Here is a 15291-nt window from a genome sequence, read left to right as displayed (position 1 = left end):
GTGCAGATGGAGTCTGCCCTGAGTAACAAAGTGCAAAACTGTTTCTTCCCAGCAAGGAGAATGAGAACTTGAAGGCAGAAACGCAAACCGTACTTCAGAAATCAGCGTCTGGTACTGCAAAGCAGATTAGCAGAGACCCCCCAGCTTCTACTAATCCCACAGATCATCAAATCAATCATGACCCAGATGAAGTGGAAAAGAGCAAGCACCCAGAGAAAAACCAGAAACCAGAGGACAACCAGAAACTCCTAACGGGAGCACTCAGTTGCAGATTTCTGGATGGCCAAGTGAGTAACAAATACCTGAACTTTTCTTGGTAATTGGCTAGGAAAATTGAGAGTTAGGTTGGAAACATAGACTCACACCAACACACGCTTCTACTAATGGTAATTAACACATTTTGCATCAGATAGAATTAGAATCATTTTTTTTCATCTGAAAATGAATTTTAAGGTCAGTTTGTGTATTGCATCTTTGCTGACCACTAACTGAATTGGCCAACCTATTCTATCTGTGACTAACTCAGCGATAGTTATACAGTGATGTCACCATACATGCAAATTTGGGGTGTGCTAGAGGGGGAGGGTTCGTCTGCTTTAACATTACAGGAAAAGATCATTTATATTCAAAATCCAATGAAATATGTCTAGACATCAAAAACTTATCAGCCTTAAACTATCTTGATATAAATATATTATCACTGCACTCTGTTAAGAATCAACCAAACAATCCACAACAAACTAACTTGGTAATGATGACTCTAAATGATTATTACTTTGTAATTAAAAAGCAAGAGTAGCAGCAATTGAAAACTGGACCCAAATCAAGACAAACTAATGATTCATTGGTAACAAAGTACCATTTCCAAAAATTGCTGAAGTTGCAATTAAACCGACATATAGAGGAGTTTTGCAGTACTGCCAAGCATGAAGTAACAGCCAGACATTTTAGTAGAATACTGACTTAGAGTCTGCAGTAAACTCTAACATAAGTATTTTTAGTTTATAATTTTAATAGCCCTTACTAAATCACTCAGATGCTCACTAGTTTCCAGTCATGAGAATATAAAATCCTGTGGATTTGGGATCTTTTGCTCATGAGAACTCTGCAAAGATTAAACTTTGGAGTGGTTACCAGTCCACCAATGGAACTCAGACCATGTTTTGCAAGATCTCAAACACTGGGGACTTCTCTTTTTCCTTCCTAAAATTTTTATTGATCCTTCTAATTATAAAATATTATATACTCATGTAGAAATTTTGTAAAACGGAAGAATATAAATAAGAAGAAATTAAAACTCAATCAAATAGTGGTATATTTCTTTCTCTTCTTTCTTCCATGCATGGACACTGAATATGAACCATTATGTATATACTCTTTATTATCCTGGTCTATTCACTTCATATCAAGAATTCTCCCCCAGCTTCAAAAAATTCATCCTAAGCATCATCTTTATTGTCTCTATGAGAGTCATAATCAGAACTAACACTTATATAGCATTTACTATGTGCCAGGCACTATTCTAAGCTCTTTACATATATTAACTAATTTACTACTCCCCAAGCACCCAATGAGGTAGGAACTCTTATTATCTTGAGATCATAGATGAAGGAACTGAAAAACAAAGAGGTCAAGTGCCTTGCCCTAGTCATAAGGCTGAGAAGTGGCAGAGCCACAGTTGAGGCCCAGGTTCTAGGTCCTTAATCCCCAAACTGTATTCATTCTTTTATATGGATATAACATGGGTCATTTAACTAATCCCTTATTGATGGGCATTTAAGTCACTTCTAGTTTTTCTCTTATAAATGAAATTTTGTTTCTTGGCACTCTCCCTATCACATCAAGTTACCCATTTGGGGTACAGTTTCTGGATTAGCCATTGTAAAAGGCAGAATGTTCATTGGGTAGGCTGTTCTTGGACCTCCACAATCTGGATTCTTTGCTAGCTCTGTAGTGCCAGAGGAAGATGATTTGTCCCTCCTCTCCCAGTATTCAAGGAGGTTTCTGATGGGAGGCTCAGCAGGGCTAACACGCAGCCACCAAACACAGCAATACCTCATAGGAAGTGGGGGCCTAATTGGTTCTGTCTGCCGAGTGTATGGTCCTGGCCGGCCAGTGGCAGCCACAGTTGCCTGGTACAGAGACCCTCACTACCACCTTGACTAAGTGGTAAAGGGAATCCTGCCACAGTGAAAGAAGTAAACCAATCAGAACTTCTAGATCCTTATTTCTCATACACAGATGAAAATAAGCCTTCCTGCCTGGGATGTAACAGGCAATCTGGACCAGCTGAATTTGCTCTAAAAGAAAAGTAGCTGATAGAGACTTGAGCCAACATGGGTGGGGACAGGCAAGTATGAAACTCTATTCTAAATTACAGATAAATTTAAAGATTATCGTTAGTAGGAGGTAAGTAAAGCTGAAAATGTTAAGAGAATCCGTAGTTTCATGTATCCAAGAACAGTAAGGGTAGCTTAGAAATCAACAAATACAAACTTTCATTTCACAAATGAAGAATAAGAGGTCCAGAGAGCTTAAATGATAGTTCAAGTTCTCCAGTTAGAGCCTGGCTCTTCTCACTGCCAGCCCTAGGACCTTTTGTCTCTAAGTCCTCTCCTTCCACGTCTTTGAAAATACATATATGTTGTTTACACTGCTTCTCAGAAGCATCAGCTCTGCCTTCTCTCAAAAAATAAAAAAAAGAATGTATAACTAGAAACAGACTCAGTAGCACAGTTTCAAAAATAAAATTAAAGTGTGCTTTTTGCATCTGGCAGCATGAAAATGAAAGTGTTAGTGTTTTAATTTTAATAATTATCACAGTTGATTCGTAGTATGTTCTTTACAAAGTCCTTTTGCATGTTTTATCTTGTTTGTTCTCCACAACAGCCGTTGAGGTAGGTAGAGACACATGATGTTATCCTCATTTTATAGATGGATAGACAGATGTCAGGGACATTTCCACTTGACTGTGCATTGGCAGCTGAGCTCCAACAAGTTCAAAGCCAAACCTTTGATCCTGCTCTTCTTCCTGTGGTCTGTGTCTCACAGAAAGGTCCCACAACTCTCCCAGTTGCATAAGCAAGAAATCTGTGCATGCTTTCCTCTTCTCCATCCCTAACTCTGATATCCAACTAATCACTGAGCTCTTTAAATTCCATCTTTTTTATGTCTCTCAAAGTGTCCTCTTCTGTTTCTTCTGCCATCATCCTAGTCAGACCACCATTACACATCAGTGGGAAGATTTTAATTATCTTAAAACAGGACTTATTTTGTTATGCTTTCTTCTCTTTATTGGTCAGCTGTGGTAGTAATAATGCTGTGAGACAAGCAAGCCCAATACTCAGTGGTTTATAACAATAATCCTTTTTGTTCACATCACATATGTGAGTAAGACAGCTTTTACTTATTCCAGTAGGATTTTCGAGGCTTGTCTCCAGACTGCAGATTTGGTTCAGGTCTGCTCTGTTTTTCTTATTGTTCTGAATCCAATGGGCTCCTCAAGGCAAGCTCTTCTCATGGTAATGGAGACATTTCAAAAGGACAAACACAACTGCATTACTCAACCACAAGTACATTTTAAGTCTTTGCTTATGTCATATCCACTAACATCCCACTGGCCAAAGCAAGCCACATGGCAAAGCACAACACCAATGGGGCAGGGATATATATATGCTACCTTTTTTAGGAGGAATTTCAAAACCACTGATCAAGTGTAGCCCCTACTTAAAACACTTGAACACCATTGCTTAATCGTCAGTGCCCTAGTAGAAAATTCAAACTCCTTGACTTATTGTACCGACTCAACTCTGTTCACTGTCTACTTCCCTTCAATCCCCACCTTTCACTAAACTGAACTTCTATGTCCCAAATAGAGTTCTGCTTCTTTTTATCTCCTATCCTTTGACCATGCAGTTACTTTTATGCGAAATTCTCTTCCCTCCTTCTCTATTTAACTCCTAATTACATCGGGGTCTCAACACAGATATCAAGTCTATCAAGAAACATCACTGTCTCACCACCAGAACTGCCTTTTCTAAGGTACATCTACATCAATCTGTGCATATGGCAGATGTTATTATACTATTAAAATAGTTTGTTTCCTTATCTATCTCCTTCCATGAGTCTGTAAATTCCTTGAGAACATTCATTTTTGTTTCCAAAATGCATCGCTCTATATATTAACCCAAAGCCAACATATTATTTAATGGAGAAACACTAGAGGCTTTCACATTAGAGTCAGGAGAAGTCAAAGTACCCAATATCTCTGCTGGGTTTTAATATTATGTTGGAGGTATTAGCTAATATAATTAAACAAGAGAAAGCAATCCAGGCATAATAATTAAAAAGGAGGAAAAACTCTTTTCAGATGGTAAAATTATATATATAAACTGTCACAATTTCTAATGAAGAAACTATTAAAACAGTAAGAGGGACTTCCCTGATGGTCCAATAGTTAAGAATCTGCCCGCCAATGCAGGGGACACGGGTTTGATCCCCGGTCCGGGAAGATCCCACATGCCACGGAGCAACTAAGCCTGTGCGCCACAACTACTTAGCCTGCGCTCTAGAGCCCTTGAGCGACAACTACTGAAGCCCACGTGCCTAGAGCTCATGCTCTGCAACAAGAGAAGCCACCGCGATGAGAAGCCCTTGCACCGCAACGAAGAGTATCCCCCACTCGCTGCAACTAGAGAAAGCCCACGCGCAGCAACAAAGACCCAACACAGCCAAAAATAAATAAATTTATTTAAAAAAAGAACAGTAAGAGAATTTGGCAAAATAGAGTTATACCATCAATATCCACAAATCAATGGCTTTCATATACACACACACACACACACACACACACACACACACACACACACACGTACGTACAAAAACTAGTTAGAAAATAAAATGGAAAACACCATTTACAATAGCAAATAGATACTTAACTAAATTAACTAAATAAATAAATCAAATACATAGGTATAAACTGAACAAGAAATAATGTCCAAACATTTATGAGGAAAAATATAAAATACTCTTGAAAAACATGAGTATATTTGAATGATGGAAAGGCATGCTATTATATTCTTGTACAGAAAAAATTAACATCATCACTTTCTATCAAAATCCCAATGACCTTTTTTGTATAAATGTAAAAACTCATCCTAAAATTCATATGGAATCTCAAGGGACCTTGAATATCCAAAACAATCCTGAAAAAGAACAAAGCTGGAGGACTTATACTTTCTGATTTCAAAACTAACTGCAAAGATACAATAATAAAAATGGTATAGTACTGGCATAAAGACAGACATATGGACCAATGGAATAGAATAGGGAGTCCAAAAATACACCTTCACATATATGCTGAAATGATTTTTTTTTAGATTTATTTATTTATTTATTTATTTTTGGCTGCGTTGGGTCTCTGTTGCTGTGCGTGGGCTTTCTCTAGCTGCGGGGAGTGGGGGCTACTCTTCGTTGTGGTGCGCGGGCTTCTTATTGTGGTGGCTTCTCTTGTTGAAGAGCACAAGCTGTAGGGTGTGCAGGCTTTAGTAGTTGTGGTGCACGGGTTCAGTAGTTGTGGCTCGCAGGCTCTAGAGCGCAGGCTCAGTAGTTGTGGCTCACGGGCTTAGTTGCTCCGTGGCATGTGGGATCTTCCCGGACCTGGACTCGAACCCATGTCCTGCACTGGCAGGCGGATTCTTAACCACTGTGCCACCAGGGAAGCCTGAAATGATTTTTTGACAAGGATGCCAAGATGATTCAATTGGAAAAAGACAGGTTTTTTTCAACAAATCGTACTGGGAAAACTGGATATCTGCATACAAAAGTATGATCACCATATACAAAAATTAACTCAAAATGAATCTATGATTTAAATTTAAGATCTAAACCTATAAAACTCTTAAAAGGAAAAATAGGGAAAAACCTTCACATTAGATCTGGCAATGATTTCTTGGATCTGACCCCAAAGGCACAGGCACCAGAATAAAAAATTGACAAACTGGATTTCATGAAAATTTTAAAATGTTGTGCATCAAAAGACACTATCAAGAGAGTAGAAAGGCAGCCCACAGCAAGGGAGAAAATATGTGCAAAACATAAATCTGATAAGGGGATTAATGTCCAGAATATATAGAGAAATCCTAAAGCTCAACAACAGCAACAAAAACAACCTGATTCAAAAATGGGCAAAGGCCTTGCATAGATATTTCTCCAAAGAAGATACACAATGACCAATAAGCACATGAAAAGATATTCAACATCACTATCACATTAGTGAAATGCAAATCAAAACTATAATGAGGTACCACCTCACACGCATTAGGATAGCTACTAGTAAAAAAAAACGAAAGAAAGGAAAAATAAACAGAAAATAACAAATGTTGTCAAGGATGTAGAGAAATTGGAATGCTTGTGCACTGTTGGTGAGAATGTAATATGGTACAGCCGCTGTGCAGCAGTTTCTCAAAAAGTTAAAAATAGAATTACCATTAGGTCCATCTAGTCCACTTCTGGTAATACACAAAAGAGTTGAAAGGAAGGTCTCAAGGAGATATTTGTACAGCCATGTTCATAGCAGCATTATTCACAATAGCTAAAATGGAGAAGAAACCCAAATGTCCATCACCAGATGAATGGATAAGCAAAATGTGGTGTATGCCTACAATGGAATATTATTCAGCCTTAAAAATGTAGGAAAGTCTGATACAGGCTACAACACGGATAATTTTCACATTTGCTAAGTGAAATAAGCCTGTTACAAAAAGGCAAATACTGTATGGTTCCACTTATACAAGATACTCAGAGTAGTCAAATCATAGGGACAGAAAGTAGAATGGTGGTGCCAGGGCCTGAGGGGAGGAGGGAATAGGCAGTTGTTTAATAGGTATAGAGTTTCAGTTTTGTATGATAAAAAGAGTTCTGTGGATGCATGGTGGTGATGGTTGCACAATAACATTAGTAGACTTAATACCACTGAACTGTGCACTTATAAATGGTGAAGATAATGAATTTTATGTCATGGTATTTTACCACAATTCTGAAGAATGGGAAAAAACATGAACAAAATCAAGATGTCAATCCTCCCTGAGGTAATTTATAAACTTAATTGATTCCAGTAAAAATAGTATCAGATTTTTGTTTTGTAAATAGTCAAATTGGTTATAAAGTTAATTTGAAATAATAAACAAGCAAGAATAGTCAGTAAAACCCTGAATAGAAAAGCAGTGGGTACATGGCTAGCATTACCAGATATAAAACGTAAAATCTCTGTCTCTAAAATAGTGTTATTTTGGCACATAAATAGATGAGACTAATAGAATTGAAAAAAAAAGTGAATAAATAGACCCAATGGCATATTGCAATTTTGTGTATAATAAAGATGACATCACAAATTAGTAGGGAAAGCATAGACTTTTTAATAAGCAATATAGGATTATCTAGCCACAGAGAAAATTTTAAATCATGTATATTCTTCACATATTATACATGTAACGATGTATACCAGGATGTATTCCAAATGGATCAGGGATTTAATAGAAAAAATAACTGCACAGTAGTACAAGAAAATAGGCAATGTCCTCTATAATCTGAGATAAGGGAAAATTTTCTCAACTGTGACTCAACATGCAGATACAACAAGAAAAAACGTGATAATTTTGATTACACATATGTGGCCAGAACCACCATCAGCAAAGCACATAGATACTTAACAAACTGGGGAAAATATCTGCAACTTATGTCATAGATAAATATATCCCTAACAGATAGAATTTTCTATCTAAAAATTAAGAAGAAAAAGGACAGTAAACTATTAGAAAAATGAATAAAATGTAGGAACAGACAGGTCACAGAATGATAAATATAAATGACCCTTAAACATATCAAAAGATATAGCCTTGCTCTTAATAAAAGGAATGTAAGTTAAAACCACCTTGAGACATAATTTCTCACCTATTACACTGGCAAAAGTCCAGAAAATTGACAACATACTTTGTTAGAAGGTAGAGGAAATTTAAAATGGAACAACGACTTTGGAAGGAAATTAGGCAATAATCAGCAAAACTACTTATGTATGAATTTTTTGACATGAAAATCTCACTTTCAGAAATCTATCCCAAAGGTATACTGGAAATATGTTTAACAATTTATGTAGAAGGTATTCATTGCAGCATTACTTATTATATCAAAAACTGTAAACAATCTAAATTTCCATCAATAAGGGACAGGTTGAAAAAACTAAGGTACATCCATACATGGAGTATTACAAAAACTTTAATAAAACTGTAGAAAGTAATGAAGAATCTCACTATATATATGAATCATATATATACACACATATATATAATTGTATGGCTATATCCATACTATATATCATTGTATGGAATAATATAGCTAGATATACTGTTAATTAAACAAAAGCAAAGTGAAGAAAAGTATGTAGATTATGCTTCTAAATATCTATTATTGCTTATGTTTTTAAAAATGAAGGAATTAATGAAAACTTTTTTTAAAAAACATGGTTACCTATTGGGACTAGAGGGAATATAATGGAGGGATCAAGAATAGGAACCACAAATCTCTGACTAAATCTTGTTCTGCAGATTTGGCTTTGGAACTATTTAAGTATTTTACATAAATATAAAACTAACTTAAATGTTTCAAAAAATCAAGCCCTAAAAATTGAAAACAAAATAAAGTCAGTCTGTTTTAGTTATCTATTGCTGCATAACAAGTTATCTGAAAAGGTGACCACTTAAACCAATAACCATATATGATCTCTCACTGTTTCTGAGAGACAAGAATCCAGGAATAGCTTAGATGAGTAGTTCTCGCTCAAGGTCTCCCATGAAATTTCATGCCAAATGTCAGCAGGAATGCAGCCGCCTGAAGGTTTACCCAGGGCTAGAAGATCCACTTCTAGGCCCCTTTGAGTGGCTATTGACAGAGGCCTCAGTTACTTGCTGGTTGTGGCCAGAGATATTGTCTGTTTTCAATTTGGGCCTCTCCATAGGGCTGCTTGTGACATGGTATCTGGCTTTCCCAAGATAAGTTATCCCAGAAAGAGAGAGAGAGAGAGTGAGCGTGTGTGTACACAACCAAAACTGAAGCCCCAATGTCTTAATAAACTAATCTCAGAAGTGGCATACCATCACTTGTACAGTGTTCTTCTATTGGTTATCCAGACTAATTCTAATTAAGTGTGGAGGGGAAGGCCTGCACAAGAACATGAGTACTAGGAGGCAGGGATCACTGGGGCCACCTTGGAGACTAGCTACCACATGAACCTATGTATTAACTGACAGCAAAACCAAAGAGCATGGAACTATTGTAAATAACTTTAAAACATAATAACTTCACTGTATGTCTCTAGTGGGGTACATACTCTAAGGAAAATATTTTTGAAAAAATACCTTTAAAGGTTTTCAGTAACCATTATGTTGATATTGTTCTTCTGTATGTGTATTGGGGGATAAAGCAAATGAGTCACCATCTTGGTGGTTTTGGGACTTGGAATTTCCAGTGTAGGGGAAATGAAATATAGCTATAATATTGATGAGACAATATAAAACTCCTATACTCCTACATCTGATTTGGAAATATCAGTATGAACTCTTTTTTTTAAAAAATACATTTCCTAGCCTCGTCCATTGAAAAATGTAGAAACAATCCCAGGTGAATGAGCACCCTACCGCCTGTATTGTGTTCAGTAAATTCTAAAGGCTGATTCCAGCTTTGAGCCTGTAACATCTGCTTACACCAAAAACAATGAAGATACCAAAGACCTTCCAAGACTTGTCAAGAAAAGACTCAGGATCTAACTTAAAATGGCTCCCACTAAAAAAAGAAAAAAATTAAAGGCTCCCACTAGTCAAAGTGGGACATTTTGGATATCAATAAAAATAATAGGGGCTTCCCTGGTGGCGCAGTGGTTGAGAGTCCGCCTGCCGATGCAGGGGACACGGGTTCGTGCCCCGGTCCGGGAAGATCCCACATGCCGCGGAGCGGCTGGGCCCATGAGCCACGGCCGCTGAGGCTGCTCGTCAGGAGCCTGTGCTCCGCAACAGCAGAGGCCACAACAGTGAGAGGCCCGCGTACCGCAAAAAAAAAAAAAAAAAAAGAGAGAATCAAGCATTTATTCAATGTGCCTTCTCTCTACAAAGCGTATCTTAGATAATGGTTGATAAGGGACAGTCTCTCTTTAGAGAAACATTACTACCAATAAATGAGAAGTAATAGTAGAGTGAGAATACCACTATTTTCTAAAATCCTAACAAAAAAATATGGACTAAAGCAATGATTATCAGTGCCTGTGAATATCACAAAAAGGAAGACAACCTGACAGCATTTGCTTCCATGGGAAAATATACCAACTATGATTTGATTGAACTTGACTGTGATCAAGATTCTAGATCTAACTGCTGTTTTACAGGAAATATACGCGACAATTTGTTAAACAGCAACAAAATCCAGATGGTGGAAAACTTTATAGGACAGACAACTCAGCTTCTTCAACAAATAAATTGCAAAGGAAAAAAATGTGAAAAGGCGGGAGGGTAGGAAGAACTAGAAATTTTTTTTTTTTTTTTTTTTTGGCTGCATTGTATCTTCGCTGCTGCATGAGAGCTTTCTCTAGTTGCAGCGAGCAGAGGTTACTCTTCATTGTGGTGCACAGGCTCTAGGCTTCAGTAGTTGTGTTGCACGGGCTTAGTTGCTCCATGGCATGTGGGATCTTCCCAGCAGGGCTCGAACCCATGTCCCCTGCATTGGCAGGTAGATTCTTAACCACTGCACCACCAGGGAAGTCCAGAAAGCACTAGAAATTTTAAAAGATGTAAGTGATATTAGCCAGTTGCAATATGTGGATATTTGGCTCCTGATTTGAATAAACAAACTAATAATACTATTTATCAGATAATTGGGGGATTTTGAACACTCACTAAGTAGTTGATGATATTAAGGAATTATTGTTAATAAGGAATTTTTTAGTGTAATAATGTCATTGTGGTTATGTTTACAAAGAATCCTTATCCTTTGGTCAGTGGTTCACAAATTTTATTGTGCATTAGAATTACTGGAGTACTTGTTAAAACACAGATTTCTAGGCTCCCAACCCTAGAAATTCTCATTCAGTGGGTCTAGGGTGGGTCTTGAGAACTCACATTTCTAACAAGTTTCCAGGTGATACTGAGGCTTGTGACCCAAGGACCACACTATAAAACTCACTGCTTTATAAATACATGCTAAAACAATGCAGATGAAATAATACACTGTCTGGGGTTCACGTCATCTCTGGTGGGGGGTGATGTGGACATAAAAAAACGAGGTTTTCAGTTGATAACTGAAGCTTGGTGATGAGTATACGGAGTTTCATCATACTATTCTCGCTACATGTGCCTATGTGTAAAGTTTTCCATAATTAGAAGTTAAAATTTAAATAAAATATAAATTTTACAAAAATAAATAAGCCAAATGATTAACTCTAATATTTACTGTATTAATATGTTTAAAGTGTATATTAAAATCATACATATATATTAATTTGGAAATACTATTTTTTCAATTCTACATTTCTCAAAAACTATCAAATATTTTACATGCATCTTTCTCATGGTTGTATTTATTATCACTAGTGTCCTTTTTTGAGCCATTTAGCAGCCTTCTAGAATGCATCAGGACCTTGGCCTAAGTTATTTAAGAAATAGAACTTTTCGGGCTTCCCTGGTGGCGCAGTGGTTGAGAGTCCACCTGCCGGTGCAAGGGACACGGGTTCGTGCCCCGGTCTGGGAAAATCCCACATGCCGCGGAGCGGCTGGGCCCGTGAGCCATGGCCGCTGAGCCTGCGCGTCCGGAGCCTGTGCTCCGCAACGGGAGAGGCCACAACAGTGAGAGGCCCGCGTACCGCAAAAAAAAAAAGAAATAGAACTTTTCAGCTCTGCATTTAATGCTGTCTCTGTAAATTTTCACCCAAGTCACAGCTATCCATTGCCTAATATTAAGACAGTTTGTTGTGTTCACTTGTCTTGGTGCAGAGTGTTCATGTCTTCTACAATATAACCACTTAAAAATAGTTTTATTTATAAGCCATCTCTTTAAAAGACTTGTTTACACTTCCAACACTTTCAAGTTCTAACGCCCAAGGACAGTTGCTGAATCTGTGTTAAATTTCTCTGCTTCATTTGTACCGATTCTCTGAGGTCAATATTACAAAACTAGCATCGCTCAAAGTCATTTCAGGCTGCTGTGTTATCCATTCCCAAGCAGTATTTTGTGATGCAAAGTAAAACAAATGAGTGTTCTGCCTATGTTTTCCTCTAAGAGTTTGATAGTTTCTGGCCTTACATTTAGGTCTTTAATCCATTTTGAGCTTATTTTTGTGTATGGTGTTAGGGAGTGATCTAATCCAAAAATGGGCAGAAGACCTAAATAGACATTTCTCCAAAGAAGGTATACAGACTGCCAACAAACACATGGAAGAATGCTCAACATCATTAATCATTAGAGAAATGCAAATCAAAACTACAATGAGATATCATCTCACACCAGTCAGAATGGCCATCATCAAAAAATCTAGAAACAATAAATGCTGGAGAGGATGTGGAGAAAAGGGAACACTCTTGCACTGCTGGTGGGAATGTGAATTGGTACAGCCACTATAGACAACAGTATGGAGGTTCCTTAAAAAACTACAAATAGTACTACCATATGACCCAGCAAACCCACTACTGGGCATATACCCTTAGAAAACCATAATTCAAAAAGAGTCATGTACCAAAATGTTCATTGCAGCTCTATTTACAATAGCCAGGAGATGGAAAAAACCTAACTGTCCATCATCGGATGAATGGATAAAGAAGATGTGGCACATATATACAATGGAATATTACTCAGTCATAAAAGGAAACGAAATTGAGCTATTTGTAACGAGGTGGATGGACCTGGAGTCTGTCATACAGAGTGAAGTAAGTCAGAAAGAGAAAGACAAATACCGTATGCTAACACATATATATGGAATTTAGGGGGAAAAAATGTCATGAAGAACCTAGGGGTTAGACAGGAATAAAGACACAGACCTACTAGAGAATGGACTTGAGGATATGGGGAGGGGGAAGGGTAAGCTGTGACAAAGCGAGAGAGTGGCATGGACATATATACACTACCAAACGTAAAATAGATAGCTAGTGGGAAGCAGCCGCATAGCACAGGGAGATCAGCTCGGTGCTTTGTGACCACCTAGAGGGGTGGGATAGGGAGGGTGGGAGGGAGGGAGACGCAAGAGGGAAGAGATATGGGAACATATGTATATGTATAACTGATTCACTTTGTTATAAAGCAGAAACTAGCACACCATTGTAAAGCAATTATACTCCAATAAAAATGTTAAAAATAAAAGTAAAACAAATGAGAGAAAGCTGTAGTATCAGAGACTTTATAGGTACTCTGACAACCCCTGAAGTCAGAAACATAGTGATTCTTGATCAGAATTTCCCATTTTATCTCCTTTGACAATTTAGGAACACTCTTTGCTTTTGAAAAACAGCCCAGGATGATTTATATCAGTGAAGGGAGAAGTCTGAGGCCTGGCGTGCCCTTGGCCTGAACAAGACATCATCATCATTCTGACACTGTCTTTCTTGGTTTCTTCTTCAAGTTCAGTGTTTTTCTTGATGCTGGGAGTCAGCAGGATACAAGAGAGTTCTGGCCCTCATAGGGTTCTAAAGAAGCATTAATCAACACATCATTCTCATGGAGTCAAGGTGTTCTTTAGTCCCCATTATTTCCAGTTATACACCAAATTTATTGAGTGCCTTTATCTTTGGCACAAGAGATACAGGCGAACAAGGAAGGTATGATTGCTGACCACCCCTCATAGATCTTTTGGAAGGAGATACACAAAAAAATAGCAAACAAATTCATAATATAGTTGTACAATACGCAAAATATTTAAAATACATTATGGCATTCATTCTTCACAGCATTCCTGGGAGCACAATATATTTTCCCCTTTCCATAGGCAAGGCCATAAAATGTAGGCTGTAATGTCTAGGCCAAAAGATCTATGAGGGGCAGTCAGCAATCATACCTGTCTTGTTCACCTGTATCTCTAGTGCCAAAGATAAAGGCACTCGATAAATTTGCTGTATAAATGGGAATAAAGGGACTAAAGAACACCTTGACTCCATGAGAATGATAAGTGTTGATAAATGCAGCTTTAGAATACTGTAATATAGAAGTGTATCAATTCTCAGAGGCAGAAAATATTTATATGTACCTGAAAATATAAATATTTTATATTACAAGTATTTATAAAGAAACGTATTGTTCTGAGAACACTATGTCTGAAATACCTAACTAAATACGTTGCAGAATGAAACTGTTCTGTGGACAGACTGTGTAATCGTTCTCATCCCAGAGGAAAGGTGAATAGCAGGGTCCAAATCTTATCTGCATAATTTACTAGAGAGTAAATTTTGGGCAAGTCTAGCCTAGTGCTAGATCTACTAAAAACATTACCATGACTCCCCACTGCCCTCAGGATAAAACACAGATACTAACAAGAGTTAAGGCTATTCATCTCCTTTCTCCTGTCTCCCTCTCCAGCCTTGCCTTTAGCCTTTCCAAAAACTTAAGTGATGCTCTGAGAGCATCCATTACTCTCTTTTAGGCACGTGTGTGCACCTTTGAGGTTTTCTACATCCAGTTTCCTTTTCCTGTACTCTTCCTTCTTCTCTTCTCCTCTTTATTCCCCTTTATTCCCATTCCGTCTATCACGGAAGTCTCCACTCCTTAGCCTATCCAAATCTAGCTCATCTTTCAAGCCTAGACTTAAATGTCATTGCTTCCAGACCTGGACCACCAAGTCCAGGTTAGATGGACCCATGGGCTGTTCTAATAGTGTCCCTTACCATCCCATGGTGTACTGTCACAGTCGCTTGCCATGCCTCTCATCATCTGCAAGCTCTGTGAGAGCAGAGGCCATGTCTGTTTTATTCACTGTAGGGCCTATCACAGTGCCTGGCCTAGCCTAGGCAAGCCATAAATATTACTTAAATGAAGGAATACAGTTACTTAACTTCTTTAAGCTTCAGCATTCCAAATATAAAAAGGTACAAATACTACCTACCTTATAGGGTTGTTGTACGGATTAAATTGAATGATATAAACAAAGTACTCATAATGGTACCTTGTAGAGAGTATGTGCCCAATATATGTCGTGTTATTTTATATTATGCCTATTTTAGAACCCTCTGCCACTCCTCACTCTGCCCACTCTAGAGACCCTCTTGATTTTTC

The 15291-nt window shown here is 37.8% G+C and overlaps 1 protein-coding gene across 1 annotated transcript in view; it reads left to right on the top strand.

Moving 5' to 3' along the window:
- LOC307174905 (uncharacterized protein C1orf87) overlaps positions 1-15291 on the top strand; it is a gene marked incomplete at both ends in the record, with an annotated part of 116139 nt that overhangs the window by 19865 nt on the left and 80983 nt on the right. Inside the window, 1 exon segment of the mRNA XM_079899422.1 lies at positions 53-287. Coding sequence (XP_079755548.1) covers positions 53-287 — 235 coding nt within the window.

Source organism: Stenella coeruleoalba (assembly GCF_951394435.1).
Source record: "Stenella coeruleoalba genome assembly, chromosome: 1".
Lineage (NCBI taxonomy): Eukaryota > Metazoa > Chordata > Mammalia > Artiodactyla > Delphinidae > Stenella > Stenella coeruleoalba.
The sequence above is the reverse complement of the archived record's forward strand: the minus strand, read 5'-3'. Positions and strand labels throughout refer to the sequence as shown.